The 19145-nt window shown below is 38.2% G+C and overlaps 3 protein-coding genes across 4 annotated transcripts; 1 reads left to right on the top strand and 2 right to left on the bottom strand.

Annotated features, from left to right (window-relative positions):
- Nucleotides 1-1696: 1696 nt before the first annotated feature.
- LOC116249804 (pentatricopeptide repeat-containing protein At1g62350-like) lies at nt 1697-6485 on the bottom strand. Of its 2 annotated transcripts, XM_031623078.2 has the most exons (4): nt 6363-6485; nt 5570-6037; nt 4494-4880; nt 1697-2102 (listed from the first exon to the last, which is right to left on the bottom strand). In XM_031623078.2, exons 2-4 carry the CDS (start codon nt 5930-5932, stop codon nt 2073-2075), a joined length of 780 nt encoding a protein of 259 aa, XP_031478938.1. In that variant the 5' UTR covers nt 5933-6037; nt 6363-6485; the 3' UTR covers nt 1697-2072. The 2 variants fall into 2 exon arrangements, with proteins under 2 accessions (XP_031478938.1, XP_031478936.1); XM_031623076.2 differs by lacking the exon at nt 6363-6485 and having other exon boundaries at nt 5570-6114.
- Nucleotides 6486-9960: 3475 nt separating this feature from the next.
- LOC116249649 (uncharacterized) lies at nt 9961-11691 on the top strand. Its single transcript, XM_050076512.1, has 2 exons — nt 9961-10599; nt 10703-11691. The coding sequence occupies exon 1, from the start codon at nt 10021-10023 to the stop codon at nt 10543-10545; it is 525 nt and encodes a 174-aa protein (XP_049932469.1). The 5' UTR covers nt 9961-10020; the 3' UTR covers nt 10546-10599; nt 10703-11691.
- Nucleotides 11692-12653: 962 nt separating this feature from the next.
- Nucleotides 12654-15971, bottom strand: LOC116249654 (60S ribosomal protein L38). The gene is made up of 3 exons (XM_031622838.2): nt 15813-15971; nt 14152-14335; nt 12654-12871 (listed from the first exon to the last, which is right to left on the bottom strand). The coding sequence occupies exons 1-3, from the start codon at nt 15813-15815 to the stop codon at nt 12849-12851; spliced, it is 210 nt and encodes a 69-aa protein (XP_031478698.1). The 5' UTR covers nt 15816-15971; the 3' UTR covers nt 12654-12848.
- Nucleotides 15972-19145: the final 3174 nt, after the last annotated feature.

Here is a 19145-nt window from a genome sequence, read left to right as displayed (position 1 = left end):
TTTGCTAATCTGGTATTGCTGCTTGGAACAGAATTTCAGGAGATACTCATCAATTTTTTGTTAGAAAATGTGTCTATAGCGTGGTTCACAAACGAAATGGTTGACAAAAAAGGAACTTGGTTAGATAATTCAGAACGGAAAATAATTGTTAGTCTACTTGTAAAATTCCGTTATGCAAAGTAAACTACGAACAGTTCCATAAATTCTTGGTGTATGGAATACCTTGTCACATATTCCTTAAGCAGCATACGTTAACACCTATATTTGGGAATGACATGACAATAGCTTTGTACTTAAAATGTTAAAGAGTTTAATGACCAGTTGAGCTTTCACTAGCTTGCGTTTATTTTGTACCTCTTTCAATTGTCCAATCGAAGGTGGCTCTTGAGTGGGTTGAGATCCTTGAAACGAGCTCCGCAGGTCTTTGGGTTCGTTCCGGGTTGGCTCACTGTGTCGCCTGTTAAACAGGTGAATAGAATAAGCAAGTCTTCTTTGATCCCTTGTCTAAACTTTATTCTAGTTATGATCTATGGCATTAATTATTTATACTTTGTCCCTATTCTTTCTAAGTTTTCCATGCATCATGATATTTTGGTAGCAATGGCACTTGACTCCATCAATGCAAATCGTCCAGACGAATCTCGATATAGTTCTTGATAAGATTATCCAGATGTTTCTCAGGGGCAGAGACGGTCCATTTGGCTTTACATCGACAATCAAGTGTCAAATAAATGGCTGGAGATTGCTGGTAAGACGCTCAAAAGTTGTCTGATCTTTACTGTAAAAGTTGACCATCTTTAAGAATAGTGGAAAACATGCAGTTTACAAGTAAATTGTACATGCAAATGCAATTAAGTGACTTGTTTTTGGTCGTAATCCGAAAATTTGGCTTCAGTTTATCGAAATGGGTCTTCATATGAGCTTTAAATTTTTGCTAACAAATGTAAAATAAGTTAAACTTTGCCATTGCTTCATAACTCAAATTAGAAACTCTGTTCTGCTAAATAACTAACTGAAATGATAGTAACAAACCTTTCTCTTTCAAGAGAGAAAAATACTTTTTAGTTTAGAAAAAAAAACCATGGCAAAATACAAAATTCCCCATGTCCTAAAGTAACAAAGTTGGACATGCATAAAGAAATTCAGAAAAGCGAGAGCTGCATTTTGTGTTTATAACCAAAAAATGAGAACCTAGCCGAAAGCCAGCCCCATAAAGCAAATTGGTTAATTTCGAATCTGGACGCAGACTTGGATACAATTGTGCCAGGCTCATTAGATTTGACCTTATGGCCACACTTTTGGATCTTAAATAATTTATGATCCATATCTAAAATACCGTATATGATTTTGGATATGGCCTCAGCTTGCTCAGAATCACTAGCCTTCCTAACCTGATCAAACATGAAGGCCGATGCTGATACCACAGTTGCTCGACTGGTTAGAAAGAGAAGCTTCTCAATGAAACAAAACTCAACTCCACCAATGTTGATGAGTCTATTTCCAGGGAACTTGAACAGCTCTGTTACGTAGTGAATTTCACCACTTGAAAATTTTACAAGAATGCGACGTAACGCTAGTCTCAAAAATTCTTTAGCTACACTTATAAAATGGTTGGTGGAAAGTAGCATTTAGAAAAAGTAAAAGAACATAGAAGTTTTTGACAAATAATACCTCTTTTGTTGCCTCTTCTAATACGTAATATAAGGAGGATTTAGTATTAAGACTACTAAAAAGAAGCAAAGGTTGAATAATACATAATGTCTTACGGGGTATATTGGGACATTCAGGATTCAATCGCTTCTTCTCCAGCCAATCTATGTGGTTTCCCATGATATAGACCCAAACTGAATTTTCCGCTCGGCTGCCCAAGCACCCAAAGAGCACGACACAGCCAGAGGTCCTAGAAGGCAAAACATTGAGATCATCTGATGCTCACATTCACCTCATTATCACGTGAGAGAGGCTGCACAAACAACATTAAGGTCTGAAGTTAAGGCCCCTTTCTCAAAATACATTTGCAGCTTATCATGATGGCCTTGTGACACAATCATCTGCACCAGCTCAATGGCTCTTCAAATAAACTCAAAAGGTCTTCTTTTTGGCTGCAGTAAGGAAGAGAAGCAGTTCAGTCACATGAAATTTGATGCTTTGCACAGGAAACACTATGAGAAAATGAAATTCAAAGAATCATAACATTCTTGTCTTTGAAGGCTTTAGAATTGAGACACCGATAGTTGACCAAGTGAATGTGGAACTGTATATTAGTTACAGTGACTTGCCATAAAGCAATTAGTTCTTTATCTGGTATACGATAGCACAATGCCCCAAAAGATTAGGTAAAATACTAGACCTTGATGCAAATTGAGAAAAGGAGCAGGTAACATGAGAAGAATCAAGCTAACAGCTTGGAAGAGTCGATAATGCCATTTTATGTGTTCAAACACAGCATAGCTAAATGGACTCAGTCAAATTGTGCTAGTGTTTGAAAGAGGTACCAGAGATGGAAACAAATGAACACAGTCATCATTTCCATATAACAGTTGAAATTTCACACAGAAAATGTCATGGTCTAGATATCCATCTTTTCCCCATGAGGTCAAGAACTGGGAACAATAAATGCCTAAATACTAAAAGTTTGATAAGATGCTGCCAAATGTAAGTAAATATACCAACCAGTCTACCAAAGTATATTTTACTTGGACCTTCCTTAAGCATTGTTATCCTATCAGTGAAGATCTATGTGAACCAAACAAAGTAACCAGGAAGTAAAATTAAACCTCAGCCTCTAACCAAAATAATAACATGGTTATCATGTGAAGATGGAATATAGAGAAAGGAGATTAATGCATAAAGATATGTTCTTGTGTTTCTGCATGGAAACAGTATAAAGGTCAAACAGCCACTGTCCTCTTCTCAATATATGATATAACTTGAAGCGATCAGGAACTTGAGTGATTTTGTAATGACCTGACTCCCTTCCACACTGACTTGGACACCTAGTCAGACGGATCCCAACCCACTCCTTAGCAGTTTTAGTTCCGACCTAAAAAATCTATGAACCAAGACAAGTAATCACTTTACAACACCTTTTATAAGTTCCCTAAGATTCCTCACAATCTTAAGTATGAGACTAAACTTCTAGGATGTTACACATTTAACTCCCCCACAACAAATTATTAGAATAACCTAAATTTGTCAACACTAAATTTAAGATTGTGTCTGCAAAGCATGTGCTGATAGTTCATAGTTGACTTAACAAACCGGTGCTTTAATCCACAGCAAGCAACCAATACAAGAATGAAAAAACAACTTTACAGTTTGGCTACAAACCATCTTTCTAATATTATTCATTGGATTTTTCTTTGTTAGGGGTTTTCGCTCATTTTTCCTGACACAAACACATAAGACTCTCCATTTTTGTTATTTCCATCATTTTAGAAACACTCATGAAGGGTGACTAGGGAATGAGGGTAGGGAATTCCTCATTCATGAGAACAACTCCAATTTTGTATTTATGTCAAATAACTTGCACAGAAAACATTGTCTCTTAATGCCATTCCACATTCTCCTACAAAGAAGACTAGCAGATAGCTTCCTTTAGACACTTTTCTACATAGTAAGCTGTAGGTGACTTCCCCAGCTTGCAAAGAACACTCACCTAGCAAGCCATAGTTTGATTCTATGGGGGACCCTTCCTAGTAAGCTAGGGTTCCTTCAGTACCCAAGAAGTTACATGTTTTTATTCTCTTTAGTTGGAACCTCTGTTTTTACCCTTGCTTGCACAAAGTATTTATGGATTTATTCAGTGGACTCATTATTTCCTTTCATGAAGAAATAAGCCTCTTCAATGCCACCATACATGATTTTCCTTCTATAGCCTGTGAATGTGATTGAGATGGGATTCTTGAATGACCTCATTCTCATGCATAAGTGCAGCCGACTGCACCAGATTATTTTCGTCCAAAAATGGGTGTGCACGTATTTCAGTTGAATCTGTGTCTGTTTTCTTCTGTTTGCAATGTGACTACTTTTTCTGTTTTCTTCTTGTCCCTGCACTCTGCCTCAGTATATCTGTGTGATTGTTTATGCCAATTGTTTTAGCTCTCATGTATGATCTGGTTGATATGTAACCTATCAATCATTGTTAAAATGATAGCTTGTCAATTGTTAATGTTATTGTTCATTAGGAATCTGTATCACACACACACACCTGTATATAAAATGCTGCACCTGCAGCTCACACCTATGTGACATAGCTTCATTCAATTAGATGCCTCGCCTACCTATGCCCAAAAGCCTCAGCAGCTCCACAAACTTATCCTCTGAAGAGAGATCAATTCACGAGGTTAACAGTAAGGCATTATTATTCAGCTCCATGTCAAGGCATGATTTCCTTTCTGGAACTTAAACAACAGTTGGAGAAATTTATACCATTCTTACTTATCATTTATGAGAAAATTTAGTGAAAACATGCAAAGGCTTGGTATTCTTACATAGTCTCTTCCAACTTTCTTGAGAAACCTCTGTGGAAAATCCATGTATTCAGCACACTCCTTTTTAACATCCAAAGCAAGCTGCTTGTCTCCCATCTTCTCAAGGTTTCTTATAAGAATGGTTAATGTAAGCTTATCTGGCTCGCAGCCTCCCTCCTTCATTAGTCTGTATGCCTCCATTGCCTTGTCTACCATACCTGCCTGTAGGAAGGCTCCAATCATCTCAGTATAAGCCCTGGTATCAGGTCCTAGGCCTTCACTTTTTAGTTCAGCAAAAAGTTCCTCGGCCATCTCAACCAATTTGTTTTTTCCCAGCATAAACAGCATATCGGAGTACAGTGAAAGATCTGGTCTGTACCATGATTCCTTTCGCAGAAAATCAAATACCTAAAACATGTAGATCATTGACGGAATCAATAATGGAAAAAAGTTGTCACAGCAAAGTAGAAGGACATTGTTGTTACTTGCTTCCAATGCATGGATGTGTATAAGATTGTCTCACGTAACGACTGGTTAAAATCCCCAAGCCACAACTACAGCTTAGACAAACAAGAAATTGCCAAAAATCTAAAACCTTGACATTCTGCCTCTGAAAATTAGAGAGAGAAAATCCTAGAAGAATGTTTTTAGGTTACTGAGATAGCAAACTATGGTACAAAAGAGGAAAAAGAAAAGGCTTTAGCCATTTCGCCATGGGTTAAATGAAATAAGTGAGGCCATGAGTGACATGCAACTTTTTTCTGAAAAGCAAATCCTACAAGAGGGCAACAAAAAAGTTACAATAATTCCTCCAACAAAATAGAATTCTGATACAGGAAAAAGCATACCCTTTTCAGTAGGCATGAAATGCAGAAGTTAAACAAGACTGAGAACCACAGTTAACCATAAGCCACAGATACTTCTGTTCTAGTCCTAAAAGATCAAACTTCCTGTATCTCATGATGTGCAATGATCATGCTATATAGAAGTGTATAGCATGAACTCAGAGTCTAGTTTAGGCAAGAGATTAGCACAAAATGATTTCCAATAAAATCACAATCATGAATTCAGAGTCTAGTTTAGGCAAGAGATGATACCATGATGGCTAATTCAAACTCGTTCTGCCTTTGCAGCTCAGCCAAGGTAGCAAGGAGGTCTGACTTTATGAGCCTGCCGATGCTGCTGCCAAACACCGACGCCAACTTGTCTGGGGAGTGCTTGGCTAGCTTCAGGGACTGCACCGCTTGAATGGTCTCAGTGCTCATAACCCTGCCCCTCCACAGCGGCCTCCTCGGCCCACCCCTCAGGCTGCACCAAACCACCATTCCCGTTTTTCCTGGAGATGCCAGTGGTGCGCGGTGGCAGGTATGCGAAATTCTTTCAAGGGCCGATGGCATCTTCATCTCATTCCTGCGTGATGCCACCGGGGCAGAGGGACCAACTTGCAGGAGACCGGCCATTCTTAAATTTGGAGGTGCCCAACGGACGAGAAGGAGAAGAACCGTCGCCAACCGTCAAGACTCGGTTCCCCTTCGCAGCGAGCTGTCCACCATCGCCACTAGTCACTGGCGATTAGGGATGGTTTTGGGATTAGGGTCTACAGGAACCTTTGAGACCATATTCTAAAGGAAAAATGAAATACAAAAGTCCGCTCATCATTTAACCGATTCACTGGTGATGTTTACAGCTCTCTTCGTCATCATCTTTTTTTTTGGTTTGCAAATGAAATACTTTGTGGATATTTTGTATGTTTTAAAGATTAAGGTAGATTTATAAATACATAGTTGTAGTGTTTCATTAATTTACAGGATAAATTCATAGACCACTCACATAAAATTTCAACTGTCAAACAACCCTAATCTCTTCTTCTATCATACGATTTGGGGATACCTGTCGTAGTGTTTGTCCCTTAGATCTCCATCAATGCCTGACCAAAGGCTTTCTTTTCAAATATCTTTGAGTGAGGGTCACCAACTCCAGCTCCCTGGCGCACTATAGTGGCGTTTTTTTTATTACGCATTTGTTGCCCTCGCACTATAGTATCTGTGCAATGCCCCTTTATATTCTGACGATGGGACAGATATACGTGGGATAAAAGGGGCAGATAAACTTTTAGGTTTTCTTGGTTGTTTAAGGAAAATGTGGATATGAATCGGGGCACTTGCAGCAAACCTGTAGACGTCCGAGTAAGAAAATTGGAAGTTATTGTAAGTTGTAACTAGTTAGCGAAGACGTGCATATTAATGATCTCGTAGATTGGTTATCCTGCACCACCTTGAGAATATTGGAAGGGATAGTTGCCTTATTGTCACTAATTTTGTTGAACTTTAATCATTTGTTGAACAAACTTAATGGCAGTGTTAAGTTCTTGATGCAATTTTGGAAGTCAACAAAGAGAATGAGTTTTCTAAGTTTAATGCTAAACAAGATTATAGGTTTTTGATGAGCAGTTAACATCCGGTAATCGAACTGAAGCCAAAGATGTTCAGGTGGTATCAATGGCACATACAGCATCAGCGAAAAAAACTCTCGCAAAAATTGCTTACAGTTAGTTATTTCCAAAGCTTGATTGGCCTCTTCATTTCAGATGCGAAAGAGGCATCCAAATGGTACAATAGACTTGCTTTAATGTAAAACCAAATGATCTGTGATAAAGATCAAGAAACAATTGTACGAGGTGTGCAAGAAAACTTTTTATGCAAGGAACATTTTGTGACAAGAAAGTACTGATTGTTCCAAGGCTGTCCTTGACTATGGCTTAAAAGAAAACATGACTGTCTTTGGCGTTGACATTAGGTGGAAAAGGTTTTCTCCAGTGACAGAAAATTCCACCATATTTGCACTTCTGTTTATTTTTAGCCTGAAATATTTCACCTTGTTTGAATTTAGAGGTGATAATTTTTTTTTCCACCTTCAAATCATGTTTCTCAAGTCGAATTATGTTATTCCTATTATGCAGACGGACTAAGACTGATAAGGGCATATGATCCAATTGATTCTGTTACACCACAAAATAAAGCATAGGTTCTGCCAGCCAACAGGAACATGCCTTTCTAAAACGAAGAACTAGAATCATCTGAAAATTTCACTACATTATACCTTGTTATAGTAAAAAGGATGCGACTCTCTTCACGTGAAACATTACAAAGTTAGCCCTATTGGCGAATAAGGCTTAAAAAGCAAATCAGCAAGAAAAACTTCAAGATTTAGACAACGCATTTGGTGAATTTTCCCTCCCCTTTCTTTCATCATTGTCATCGTCTACCATTGATAAAGGCCATTTTCATCAAAGCGCCTACAGCAAGAAGCACCAACTAAAAAGTTACCTTTCTCACTAGAAAGAACGCAGATTGATTATTAACCGAAGAGAACAGAAGAGAAAACAGCAATAACGAATCATTCTCCCATTGCTGTGAAGGATATAACGAGATGCCAACTTGCAAAAGTTACAAGGATTACGAATACTGTAAACTCAACAAGCTCCCACAGTAGAGCAGCAAACTTGATGAGGAAGGGATCGATCATGGAGGAGTTCGTCTGAAGATAATTTGTCAAGGGAATAAGAGCACTGCTTGCTCTTTTTTTCATTACTTGGTCTTATTGTAACGAGTCTTTTTGTCTATAAAAGCTGCGAGTGTTTTTGTGTTTGCACATGAATCTTTTTATAAAAAAGAAAATTACTTGGGTAAACCAAAGGCTTCTTCGCTCGCTTGGTGCACAAAACTCTCAAGGTCATCCCATGGCATCCTCGCCTTCTCCTTGTTGACTGTGGTTCTGTGCAGAACTGCTTTGTAGATCCCATTGCTTAAGATCTGTATCAGCAAAATCTGCAGAGTCAGTCCATGCCAATGGTTTGGGCTAAAAGCATATTACCTAGTCTGTTTCATGCAAAAGCCGACTTCTGGAACAAGCACAAAGTTGGTTCTCAGAAGTTTAAAGAAGGTGAGTTTACGATATCTTTTGATTGAGGAAAAACAGCACGGATTGGGATCAGGGCAAAGTTAGAAATTTTTTTTCATACGGAGAAAGACCACTATATTAAGCCGCGGTGTGGCCAACAATCTGGCTGTGTATTCTCTTGCTAAGAGAAGAGAGGATCTTATTTATAAGAAGTTGAAACATCTCTCTTGAGCTAACTTGTACTCAGGATCCACCTCCTTGGATTTGATGCCTTTGAACATAAGAGGAGCAAGACAACTTCCGTCAATGAGTCCCATGATCCCATCAGATCCTAAGAGATCAGGATGAGCATAAATTGAGAAGCCCACAAGAAGTAGTTCTATGAGTTGAACTTAATAGAGAGGAAATTTTGCAAGTTGTTGGGTGACTGAAGAATAGAGTGAGAAGCATGCATACTAGATTGAAAAAATGTCTTTGATGGAGAGCTCGATGATGCCATAGTGCTTCAACGGAAGATCCCTTCAAAGCTTTGGTACCATATAAGACAATGGATCGAACAAGAGGAAAGAAGGAAGATGAACCTTTACTGCTTCCTTCAAGCATCCTTAATGTCTATAACCACATCAAACTCCTCAAAACTAGTATTGCTCCTCAGTTAGCAGGAAGGCCCTTCCATGCAATGTAGGATTTATTGGTAGACGTTTCCTGTCTTTTTGGTCTTTTGGATTTGTACACGTTAATTCGTTTTTTGGATTTGTAAATGATGGTACTTGCATTTTGGGTTTTCAAAAATAACTTTACATGTGATATATTGTGAATATTCAATCAAGTGGATCATACTATCATTGAAATTAAACATCAATTTAAGAACCAAATTGACTGACTTAACATGCTATTCAATTGAATGAGTTGTAATTGATATAAAATATTTCAAGAAGAATTTGTTTTAAATAAATAAAGAGAAACATATATAAACAATAATTAGCAAATAAAAAATGAAGTATTTAAAAAAGAAATTGGAAAATAGATACGTGGCACAAAACTCTAACCAAAGCGGCCAAGTGAATATGATGGGCTGAAATGAAATTAGTGGCCTGTTTTTGGACTTGGCATGTGCCTTAAACGGTTTTTCTGCAAGCATAATAATCAAAATCTAACAGGATGTTCTGATAAAAATCCGGCAAGGGTGAAATGAAAACGCAGGACTTGGTTCAAGAGACAAGAAAGCAGAACTATTTGGCAAGAAAGCAATTGCAAGCTTTGGAAAAGGACTTGGTTCTGAAAGTGTAGTGACATCCTTCCTCAATTGAATAGCTTGAGAAGATGATCGGAGCTCGCGAAAGGAGTTCGATGACCTCTTATGCTGAAAACGAAATCATTGTAGGAAAAAGTGGGTGAAAATATTTTGTACAACTCCAAAAGATAGGGTTGAACGATTTCTGTAGGTAGTTGTTTGAAAAAAACTTGCTAATCAGTAATCAGGCATTCAAACGTAAATTTCTAGACATGAGGCAGTGTTCTATAAATTATTCGTAAACGGTAGCTGTAAACTTTTTCTTTTCCAAAACATGACAAAATACATCTCGTCTCCAGTGAGAGGGAGCGTCACCAAACATCAAGTAAAGGGAGAGAGAGAGAGAGAGAGAGAATGGGGGCGTCGGCGTCGAAGAAGGTCCGGCGGGCGATGGAGAGCTCGCCGGAGTTCGGGTCAGCCTGCGATTCCGCCTACAGGGAGGCCGTTTCCTTAGGGCAGCACGCCTTCCCTGGCGTCCTCCCTTATCAGCTGCACGGCGCTGCCTCTCGCCTCCACTTCTCTCTCTCCTCCTTCCCCCTCGTCCGCAATTGGATCCCCTCCCCGCCGTCCCAGCTCCAGGTCGACCGCGCGCTTCGACGAACCCGACCGAACTCCATCGAGGAGCCCCTCGGCCTGCCGGACTTCAAGGACTTCGCGGTAGAGCTATTTACGGACGCCGCCGTCTCCAACGCCGGTGCGGCCCTCACGAGGAGGATACCAGCCGGGCTGGCAGCGATTGGAGCGACTTTCCTCCTGGCGGAGAGGATCCCGGGCGGCGTTGGAGCGGCGGTTCGTTCCGGCCGGGGACTTTTCGGAAAGGCAGCTGGTATCTACGCGCTAGGCGTCGCCGGCGCGGTTTATCTTAGCCTTTCTGTCTAAGCAAGTAGCTGCGTCTCCCTCCTGTTCTACCCGGAAGGGGACGGACGTATTGACGTAATTGTCTTGTATATTTGTCATAGCTGATCTCCTAAAACGCCTTTTATGGTTTTACATTTGTTCGTTGACTTGCATTTCTTTTCTCAAATTGCGAGTGCAGCGGACTGCGTAGATGGTACTGATAAGAAGCAAACCTTCTGGACTTGACGTCTTCTCTGACTTATTTAGAACATGGCGAGACTAAGGAAGCGTTTGATAACATCAGATTTGAGATCTTTAGGATAGGATTTGAAAACAGTGTATTTAGATAAAACCCTTCCCCTTAAGATCCGTAGTTTGATGAATCATGAATATTACTACAAATCTTTTACCAGCAAAAACATGCCACATCAGATCTACTTCAAATTCATGAATTTCAAAACTGAAGTAACCAAGCACCCCTGAAAAAACTTTAGGACGCGCTTGGCAACCCATTGAAAAATGGGTTTCAGAGGCAAAATGTTGATAACATCTTTAGGAGGATGTTTGTCAAGTGGGTTTCGTGAAAACCTGGTTTTCAGCCAAGTTTTGAAGAAGCTGGGAGGGGGGCCTTTTTTCACCCAAAACTGCTTTTGAACGTGATGGGCAGCTGAAGGTATTGCCGATAGGCGTGATGGGCAGCCGAAGGTTGTTGCTGATGGATAGTTGTTGCTTCCTGATGCCGAAGGTATTGCTGATGGGAGTAATTTTGCAGCCTGAAGGAGATGCTTTCGCACACACCTCATACAGTAAGGACGTGGTAGGCTTTGTTTTTGAAGGACTTTCAGGCCAAGCATGCATAAATGTGATGGAGGAGCAAGGATCTTACAGTTTTCGTTCTGCAAAATTTGCTGCATTCATGGGAGACGGAATCCAGAGGTATTGCCAACCAAGTCGATCAAATATCTAGTTACTATTGTGTTTTTAGTGTAGCATCTTGGTTACTCTTGCGAGTAATATGTGAGGGCAGCGAACAATAAAATGTGAAAGTCTGAGGCGGGTAATGGGGAAAATCATGGGTAGTTATCCGTGTCATTCACTTTTTTCAAGATCAAGAGTTATTGTGTGATCTGGTAGTGTGTGTACATACTAACGACAGTGTTGCAATGTTGACAGTCATGTTGAACTTTATTCTTCTCTGTTCTTCACTGTCACTGGTTTTTCTCTCTATTTTTTTTTTTAATTTTTTTTTTGAGCCTCAGGTATTTTCTGTTCTCTTCTGAGTGGTAATAGGAATCTGGAGAACTGATCTCTACTCCTCTAAAGCCTGAACGCAATCCTTCGCGTTTTGCTCGCTTGTTCCACATAAGTCTCCTTCGTTTAGACTTCAGAGTTCGGTACGGAGGCCATCTGGATAAAACTTTGATAGCATGCAATTTAGCGGACCTTTTGAGTTGTTTTCTCATCATCTTAATGAGGGGTCAGAGGATAAAGATTCATGGCATATAACAAGATTGGATCCAATATGAATGGCAGAAAAGGTCTGCTAAGTAGAAGGGTTGCGTTTGAGTGCAAATTGGAACTCACTCTTCCTTTTGCAGCTGTTCAAATCAAATACCAGCTTCCCACAATAACAGCTAATTTGGGTGCAGTTCTCACAACCATTCCCCAATAATCTTCCAAGGCCTTTCTCAAGAAACATCTTCCATCGCTAAAATCCCAACCAAATGTTGAAATTTGTAATAATAGGTTATCCACTCTGATATGGGTCAATCGCTCAATTGCAGCAGATTGTGTGTATGTGCATGTTTGCATGGACAAGGTACGTCGGTATGCTTGCGTGTTGTTGGCGAGGCAAGACGGAAACTCCCATCAGATCAGGCCAAACAAAACGCACCTTAGAGGCTTAGACATTGAATTCTTTTTACCATTAACCTTAACCCCTTAACCATGTGGCAGCCATGGCAGGCGGGATTCAATAGAGGAAGCTATCTTTATCAACAAAATCATCACTGTTCTTATACGAAGCAAGACGGGATGCTTTTCTCTCTTGGATTGATTGTCAGACAAATAGCTCAACTTGGAGTAAGAACAATGATAGTCAAGGAAGCCGTCTTTATCAATAGACAATCTTGTTCTTAGGCGAAGCAAGATGAAAAAACATTTCCTTTCTCACTTGGATGAAACGTCAAGACAGACAAATATCAACGTAGACTAAGAGCAGTGATCACCAAACATTCCTAAAGGGATACAATCTCCACAAAACAAAAAGGTGAAAACATCGTTGGAAACGGAAGAAACGGAGTCCTGACTTCAAAATTACCCAAGGCAATGTGAATGATGGCCCATCACAGATCTTGGACACTCAAACCTGCCAAAGAAGATCACATAGAACGTAAGAAGGAAGCTTTCTAGGATAAAATGTTGGTTCAGAGATTAGACAAAGACGCAGCCACTTATGGTTCCTAAGTGCAAAGATTAACCAAGAAGATTCATGCCCAATAATATCATACGCAAGGGAGAATGTTTTATGACCATTTAGTTATTTCAAGACTCCAAGCAGTATGAGTCATGCATAACAAAGACTTATTTATTTTGATACCCATTTCACTATCCTAAAGAATGCAAATACTTGTTCATATAACGCCACAAAGAAACTCACAGTCAAGGTTTATTATAGAATCCACATAGGCAATGATGTTTAAATTAAGGTTGAACATGTTACAGTACATTTTAGGTGCTTAGATTTGTTTGGCACATAAACTGTGTAGTAGCTATTAGTAACTCCATACGCACAAATTACACGACTAGTAGAACTCATGAAATATGAGAACCCATTATGCTTAATCCAATAGATAGAGTAATACACATTATCTTCTCAGAAATATTTTTAAAAGTCAAATGAACAGCTCAAGGTCACATTCTTTAAGTGAAGAAAGATAAAAAACAATAGGAAAAATCAAGAAAAATTTTCATAGCTGATTCCATGCAACAAGATTAGAGTTAGTTTTGACCAGTATCATACTGACACAGACTTTGTATAGTATGATTCGTACAATACGTGTACGATGCACCACCTATTTACAATACTGTGGTGTATCATATCGTAAATCAAAAACATATTATATGTATGGTATAATATGGCTCTATATAGTACAACATGTTCAAGACTGGTCACAAGTAATGCAAACTTCAACAATAAAGAATGAAAGGATTACACTCGCAAGCTTTTCATGTTGTGCACTCAACATCAAATATATCTCACTCATCTGTGCAGTATGAACAAGATTGCCGTTCACATAGAATCCATGCTAAACAAATGCCCTTTACCCAATGGAGGATAAAAATCTAGGCCACTTCAGGAAAAAGGAATACTTGAAATCATAAGAAAGGGAAAAGCAATCATCATATGTATTTCAGGCTTTTCTAAAAAAAAAGGCATCCAAAAGAAACATTACATTAAGGAAAAAAAATACAGCACAAAGTTGAGAATATAATTCTGGATATAACAATACAAAGAAACTATGGATGCATAACCCAAACACGAGTGAGCTTAAAGAAATGTCCGTTTAACTAAAAGGGTGAACTTGCTGACTTTTCCTCAACCCCACAACTAAATTCTCTTACTAAAATGTGCAGAATAAAACCAACCTGGTGGAAGAGACTGCTTCAACTTATCAGCTTTCTCTGAGTCAAAGACACAGAGGGTGTACAGATACTTGGAACATCGCACCTTGAATTTCACTACATCCTTGCTGCGCTTAATCTTAACAGATCGTGCATCTTTCCTTCTTGCTGTAAGAAGGAAATCCTTAATCTCGTGGATTTGCTTTGGCTACAAGTTATATTACGATAAATGTCAGCCGGAAATGATTCATATTCAAGGAATAACAAGTATAACTATAACTATTTCCATGAGAACAATAAATATCAAGGTCAAGATCATTCTTATTATTTGACCTTCACAAGAAGTTAGCTTCCAGAACCACAACTCAGACAACATGGTTATGCATAGGAACGCACTTGTTGTTAGATGACAATCAACTGGATCTCCCTTTCAGATATAAGGGAACAGGAGAATGGATGGGAGGTACAAAAGGTCAAAACCCCCAAGAACAGACCGCTTAAATTTAATCACTATATGTTACAGATCCACATTGCGTTCTCAAAACCCCAAAGGGCATCGTTCCAAGTTTCCAACAAGTGTCAATCAAAGACCAAATGCTGTTAACAAGCCCTTGAAAAGACTAAGGTAAGTTGAAAGTATTGCCAATTTGCCACCAACATGATTTAGGTGGACATATCAGATTTGAACATCACTTTCAGCCTTATGGTAATCCTACCGTCAAGATGCATCGAGATAGCAGATGCAAACTAGAAAAATAAATAAAGAAGAAGATAAAAAATAAAATCTGGACAATTTTCAACTCATATGGCCAAACGAAATTAGTAAAATTGGAGTCACTAAGGTTTTGAGTTCCGAGCACGACTTAACAGACAGCTGAATACAAAAGGTATACACAACAAAAATAGACTATGATTGGCACAAGCGCTACAACAGATAGTTCCGCATGAAGATTACAAAACCGACTAAATTGCCATGCAGCTGCCAAAGCATGGATATTCAGATTAGAGCCCAAAAAATGACCAATAAAGCAATATCATTCCAACACACTGGAACTACCACTACGAAGCAAGACGAGGAAACGTCACTCTTAAGGGCAACCCATACGCAAATTCCGGTATGTGGATGCCACATTCCTTTATTCAATAACTAAGCCTGTAGATTTCACGCCAATGCCATAATTAGTTTTAAATTTCACAAACCAAAAACATATGAGAACGCTGATGATCACTGCTGGAATGCAGGGTAGCGGTTGAACAGTATAACCATTTTATGAAGAAAATCTTGGAATACAAAATAACCTCGAAAAATTGTAACACAGGATCGAGTGCGAGGAAGGGAAAACCTATTCTCAACGTCCCCAATTTTTAGGAGAAGGAAACATAATAAGTCGACAAAATCAGAGAAAATAACATGATATATGATCAATCGACAAAGAAATAAATTACAAAGCAACGGCACCCCAAGCGTCAATCGGTTAGATGATACATACTTTCCACATACTTCAGATACAGCACAAACAATATCCAACTTTTCAGTAAGTGCCCCATACAGTCAAAAGCTACGCGATCAAATGCAGAAATGAATAATAAAAAAAAATACAGAGTAAAAGCCTAATAAAGCATAAGCATATAATGTTATAATTCACGAACTAAGAAAGAGAGAGTGGAAGAGAGAGAGAGAGAACCATCTTATGTCGTCGCCTTGCGGCACCCCTTCTTCAAAGGCCGTAGCAACTAGCAATTCCTTTCGCTCAAAGAGAGAATGTATGAGCTAGGGTTTAAACGAGCGGAAGAAGGACGAAAGAGAAATTTTCACAGCCGGACCTATCATTTCTTATAATTCTAAGCTTCTTCACCAGGCTACAATAGAATAGGCTTGTCAAACGAAAAATATGAACTGTATTTTTGTATTATTAAGTTCCATCGCTAAGTTATTCTTTATTTTTATAAAATGCATTTTAAAAAATAATAAAAAGTGATTTTCTTAAATATTATCTTCCATTTTCATGTAATCAGGTCAATCGATCCATTACAGAAGAACACCAAAATAATCTTCTTCTTCTTCTTATTCTTCTTCCCTTTTTCTCCAATTGGCTCTTTCTTTCTTTTTTTCTTTTATTGCATCATCACCAAGAATTAGGGAAAATCCACACTATTTTGATCTAATGACAATTGCATTGGGAAGCCTTAACATTAGATCTGATAAAGTTTAGTATAAGATCTTAACCCTCGCAACACGATACTAATTGAAATGAAATGCAGTTGAAAATAGCTTTAATTGAACGAAGTTAAAAGAATAAACAAATTGGAAAGCAAGAAAAGGAAGAAGAACAAAAACAAAACTAACATGTTTCAACTTCAAAAACTTCTTCTGAACATAATAATGGGTTAGTAGATCTTAATCATGCTTTATGGATCGGAGCCTGGTGCATAGATCCTTTCAAGTTGGATAAAAGCTAGCGTCTTTTTTTCTGTCTATCACATCAACTCGTACCATCGATCGCGAAGACAAAGAACAAACATGGGCAATAGGAACTGTCGTCAAACTGTAAATAAGATAGAAAGAGCTCAAGAAGAGAAAGGAAATAGTGCTTAATCTCCTCTTGTGCCAACCACACACGATGTTATTAGATCATCAAATTTTTTTTACTAAAAATTTACCAAGAAGAGGAGTCCTCATTTGGGCGAGAGACAGAAGATTAGTGTGAGCAATACCACGTACGTGTCCCTCACTTTCACGACAGTTGCACTCCATTGAGAAGCTTATCCAATCTTTGTCCAAGATGTGGAATCTAGCAACCGGGAGTTAAGAAATTAAGCTTATGAAATTGTATGGTGAATCTGCTACCAATGAAATTGATATTACTCTTGGGAATTTCACCAAGCTAAATGTAAATCATAAACTCTAATAATTTTAAAGAGATAAAAAAGAAATGGAGCTTGACCTTTGGATAGACGGTTCAGATTTATTGTGAGCGTGATATGCTCACCGATTTGGATTTAATATATAGCTTGAATGGAAATAAGGTTCTGAAATCCAAAGTTGGCTTTACAAATGGACGATCAGTTCATTTGTATGAACTTAAACTCAGTTCTGTGAATCGGATTTGAATTGGAATTTCTATTCGAAAGCAAAAATATAGCAAAGTTGAGATCGAATCCCTGGTCCAAGCAAGGATCTTTAGTAAAATTGTAGATTTTAATCAGGAAAGATTAGAAATTGAATTTGATGATTGGATCTTGGACTTGTACTAAAATTACAAATTCAGTTGGAATGTTGATTTGGATTTTGAACAATAGATTGCAATCTGGATAGAAGCTTTGCATAAATGTTTGAAATTGACATTTAGATCCAAGATGGACTTATAATTTGTGAACATGGAACCGGATTGTGGACTTGGATCTAAATCAATAGTTTATAATTGATTGAAATTTGGATAAAATTGGCAACAAATTGAGATCCGAACAAGGATGCATATTGGGATCCAGAATCATGGTTCAGATCTGAAATAGAAAACGGGTCGTGAATATTGAATTTAATTTGTAGACTTGGATCACAATCCCAGATCCAAAGAAAATTCTGGATCACATCCTACATATGAAACCCAATTGGAAGTTTGGATATAAGATTGGACTGAGATAAATATGATATTTTAACATTCAAATCTGAACTAGAGAATATGTCATGCATCGGGATTTGAAATATGGATTTGAGTCAAATAATAGCGATTTGGATAATGTGCTTCTAGGACGATGTAGATTGTGAAATCTGGATTTAAAGTGCCCTAGGTGTGCCCAATCTGGTGTCTTTGGGCTCAAGTAAGTTGAAGCCAAGTTGACTAAAATTGGTTGCAGTGGAGACTTGATTGAGAGTAGACTGACTCTGGGGTTTGACCATGGTTGACTGGACTCGAATCTAGTTGACTCAATTTGACTGAAATAGGTTCGAGTGGGTTTGGGAGATCTAGAGTTGGCGGACTAGGTTTGAGTTAGGGATATATGGGGTGGAACCAAGGGGTTGGCGTGCACTTTTACTTGACCTAGGTCGAGCCAGGTCATCTCAATTGATTAAGTCTGGTATTGGTTGAATTCAGCTCCATATGAAACCGCGTGGACTTGACTTGGAGTTAGGATTAAACTCTTGGATTTGGATAATTTCAAGCATTGTTCTTTCAATTTAATATGCTCCTTGCTTATTAGCCATACTAATCGAATTTAGTTGTGATCTAGTTGATATTTCATGAAACACCCATGCACTCTCTAATCCTTTGTTGACACTAATACTAGAGTACTGACTCAGTTAAAAGGTAAACAAAGTTAACCACATCCCTTTGAGTACCAAAATTATCTTGAAAATAGTGCAACTCCATCTATCTCTCTCTGTCTCACTCCACAATATCGCAGTAATTAAAACAATCCCAAAAATATGCTCTCGCTGAAATAACATATATATTGATCAGCTGGTCTCTCAACCTGCTGGGTGCAGTTTCCAAAACAAAAATATCAAAAAACAGGAGATGTAACAACTGAAATTTGTCTAGTAAAGCATGACCTAAAACGCAAGTCTCACGTTCTTTATACCGACAAATTTTTCAAGTTTTTTTTGTTTTTTATTTCTTTTTTCCTTGTTAAAAGGCAAACACTTGCACAATAATTCTATCTTATGACCTTTTTTTTATAAAAAAAAAATTACCAATCTTTACTTTTCCTCAAAGTGGGTAAATCCCTTCTCCCTCTCTCTCTCCACCCCTCCTTTTCGCTATTTAATTTATGTTATTACACACAAAAAACTGCTTAATTATAAAGGAATTTTGCAAATTTAAGTATAATTTATACATTTACGACATTTTCATAAACAAAAATGCAAGTAAATGTACTAGTTGGCAGTTAAGTTTGTTTAACTCAAGTGGCACAATAAACACTAAACATCTATTATTGCACCCACAATATGATGAAATAAAAGAAAAATATCAAATTAAGCACACACAAACTTACATTACAAAAATTTCAATCTGAAG

Source organism: Nymphaea colorata, chromosome 3, assembly GCF_008831285.2.
Source record: "Nymphaea colorata isolate Beijing-Zhang1983 chromosome 3, ASM883128v2, whole genome shotgun sequence".
In the NCBI taxonomy this organism is placed as follows: Eukaryota; Viridiplantae; Streptophyta; class Magnoliopsida; order Nymphaeales; family Nymphaeaceae; genus Nymphaea; species Nymphaea colorata.
The sequence above is the reverse complement of the archived record's forward strand: the minus strand, read 5'-3'. Positions and strand labels throughout refer to the sequence as shown.

Bases quoted from the DNA above. Each gene is read 5' to 3' on its own strand.
- LOC116249649 (XM_050076512.1), top strand. From the start codon at position 10,021: ATGGGGGCGTCGGCGTCGAAGAAGGTCCGGCGGGCGATGGAGAGCTCG.
- LOC116249804 (XM_031623078.2), bottom strand. From the start codon at position 5,932: ATGGCCGGTCTCCTGCAAGTTGGTCCCTCTGCCCCGGTGGCATCACGC. The intron at 4,881-5,569 runs GTATCATCTCTT...TACATGTTTTAG, and splicing joins AGTTTGAATTAGCCATCATG to GTATTTGATTTTCTGCGAAA. The intron at 2,103-4,493 runs GTAAGAATACCA...TCCTTACTGCAG, and splicing joins AGAAAGTTGGAAGAGACTAT to CCAAAAAGAAGACCTTTTGA.
- LOC116249654 (XM_031622838.2), bottom strand. The intron at 12,872-14,151 runs GTTGGTTTTATT...CTTCTTTGGCAG, and splicing joins GAAGCAGTCTCTTCCACCAG to GTTTGAGTGTCCAAGATCTG.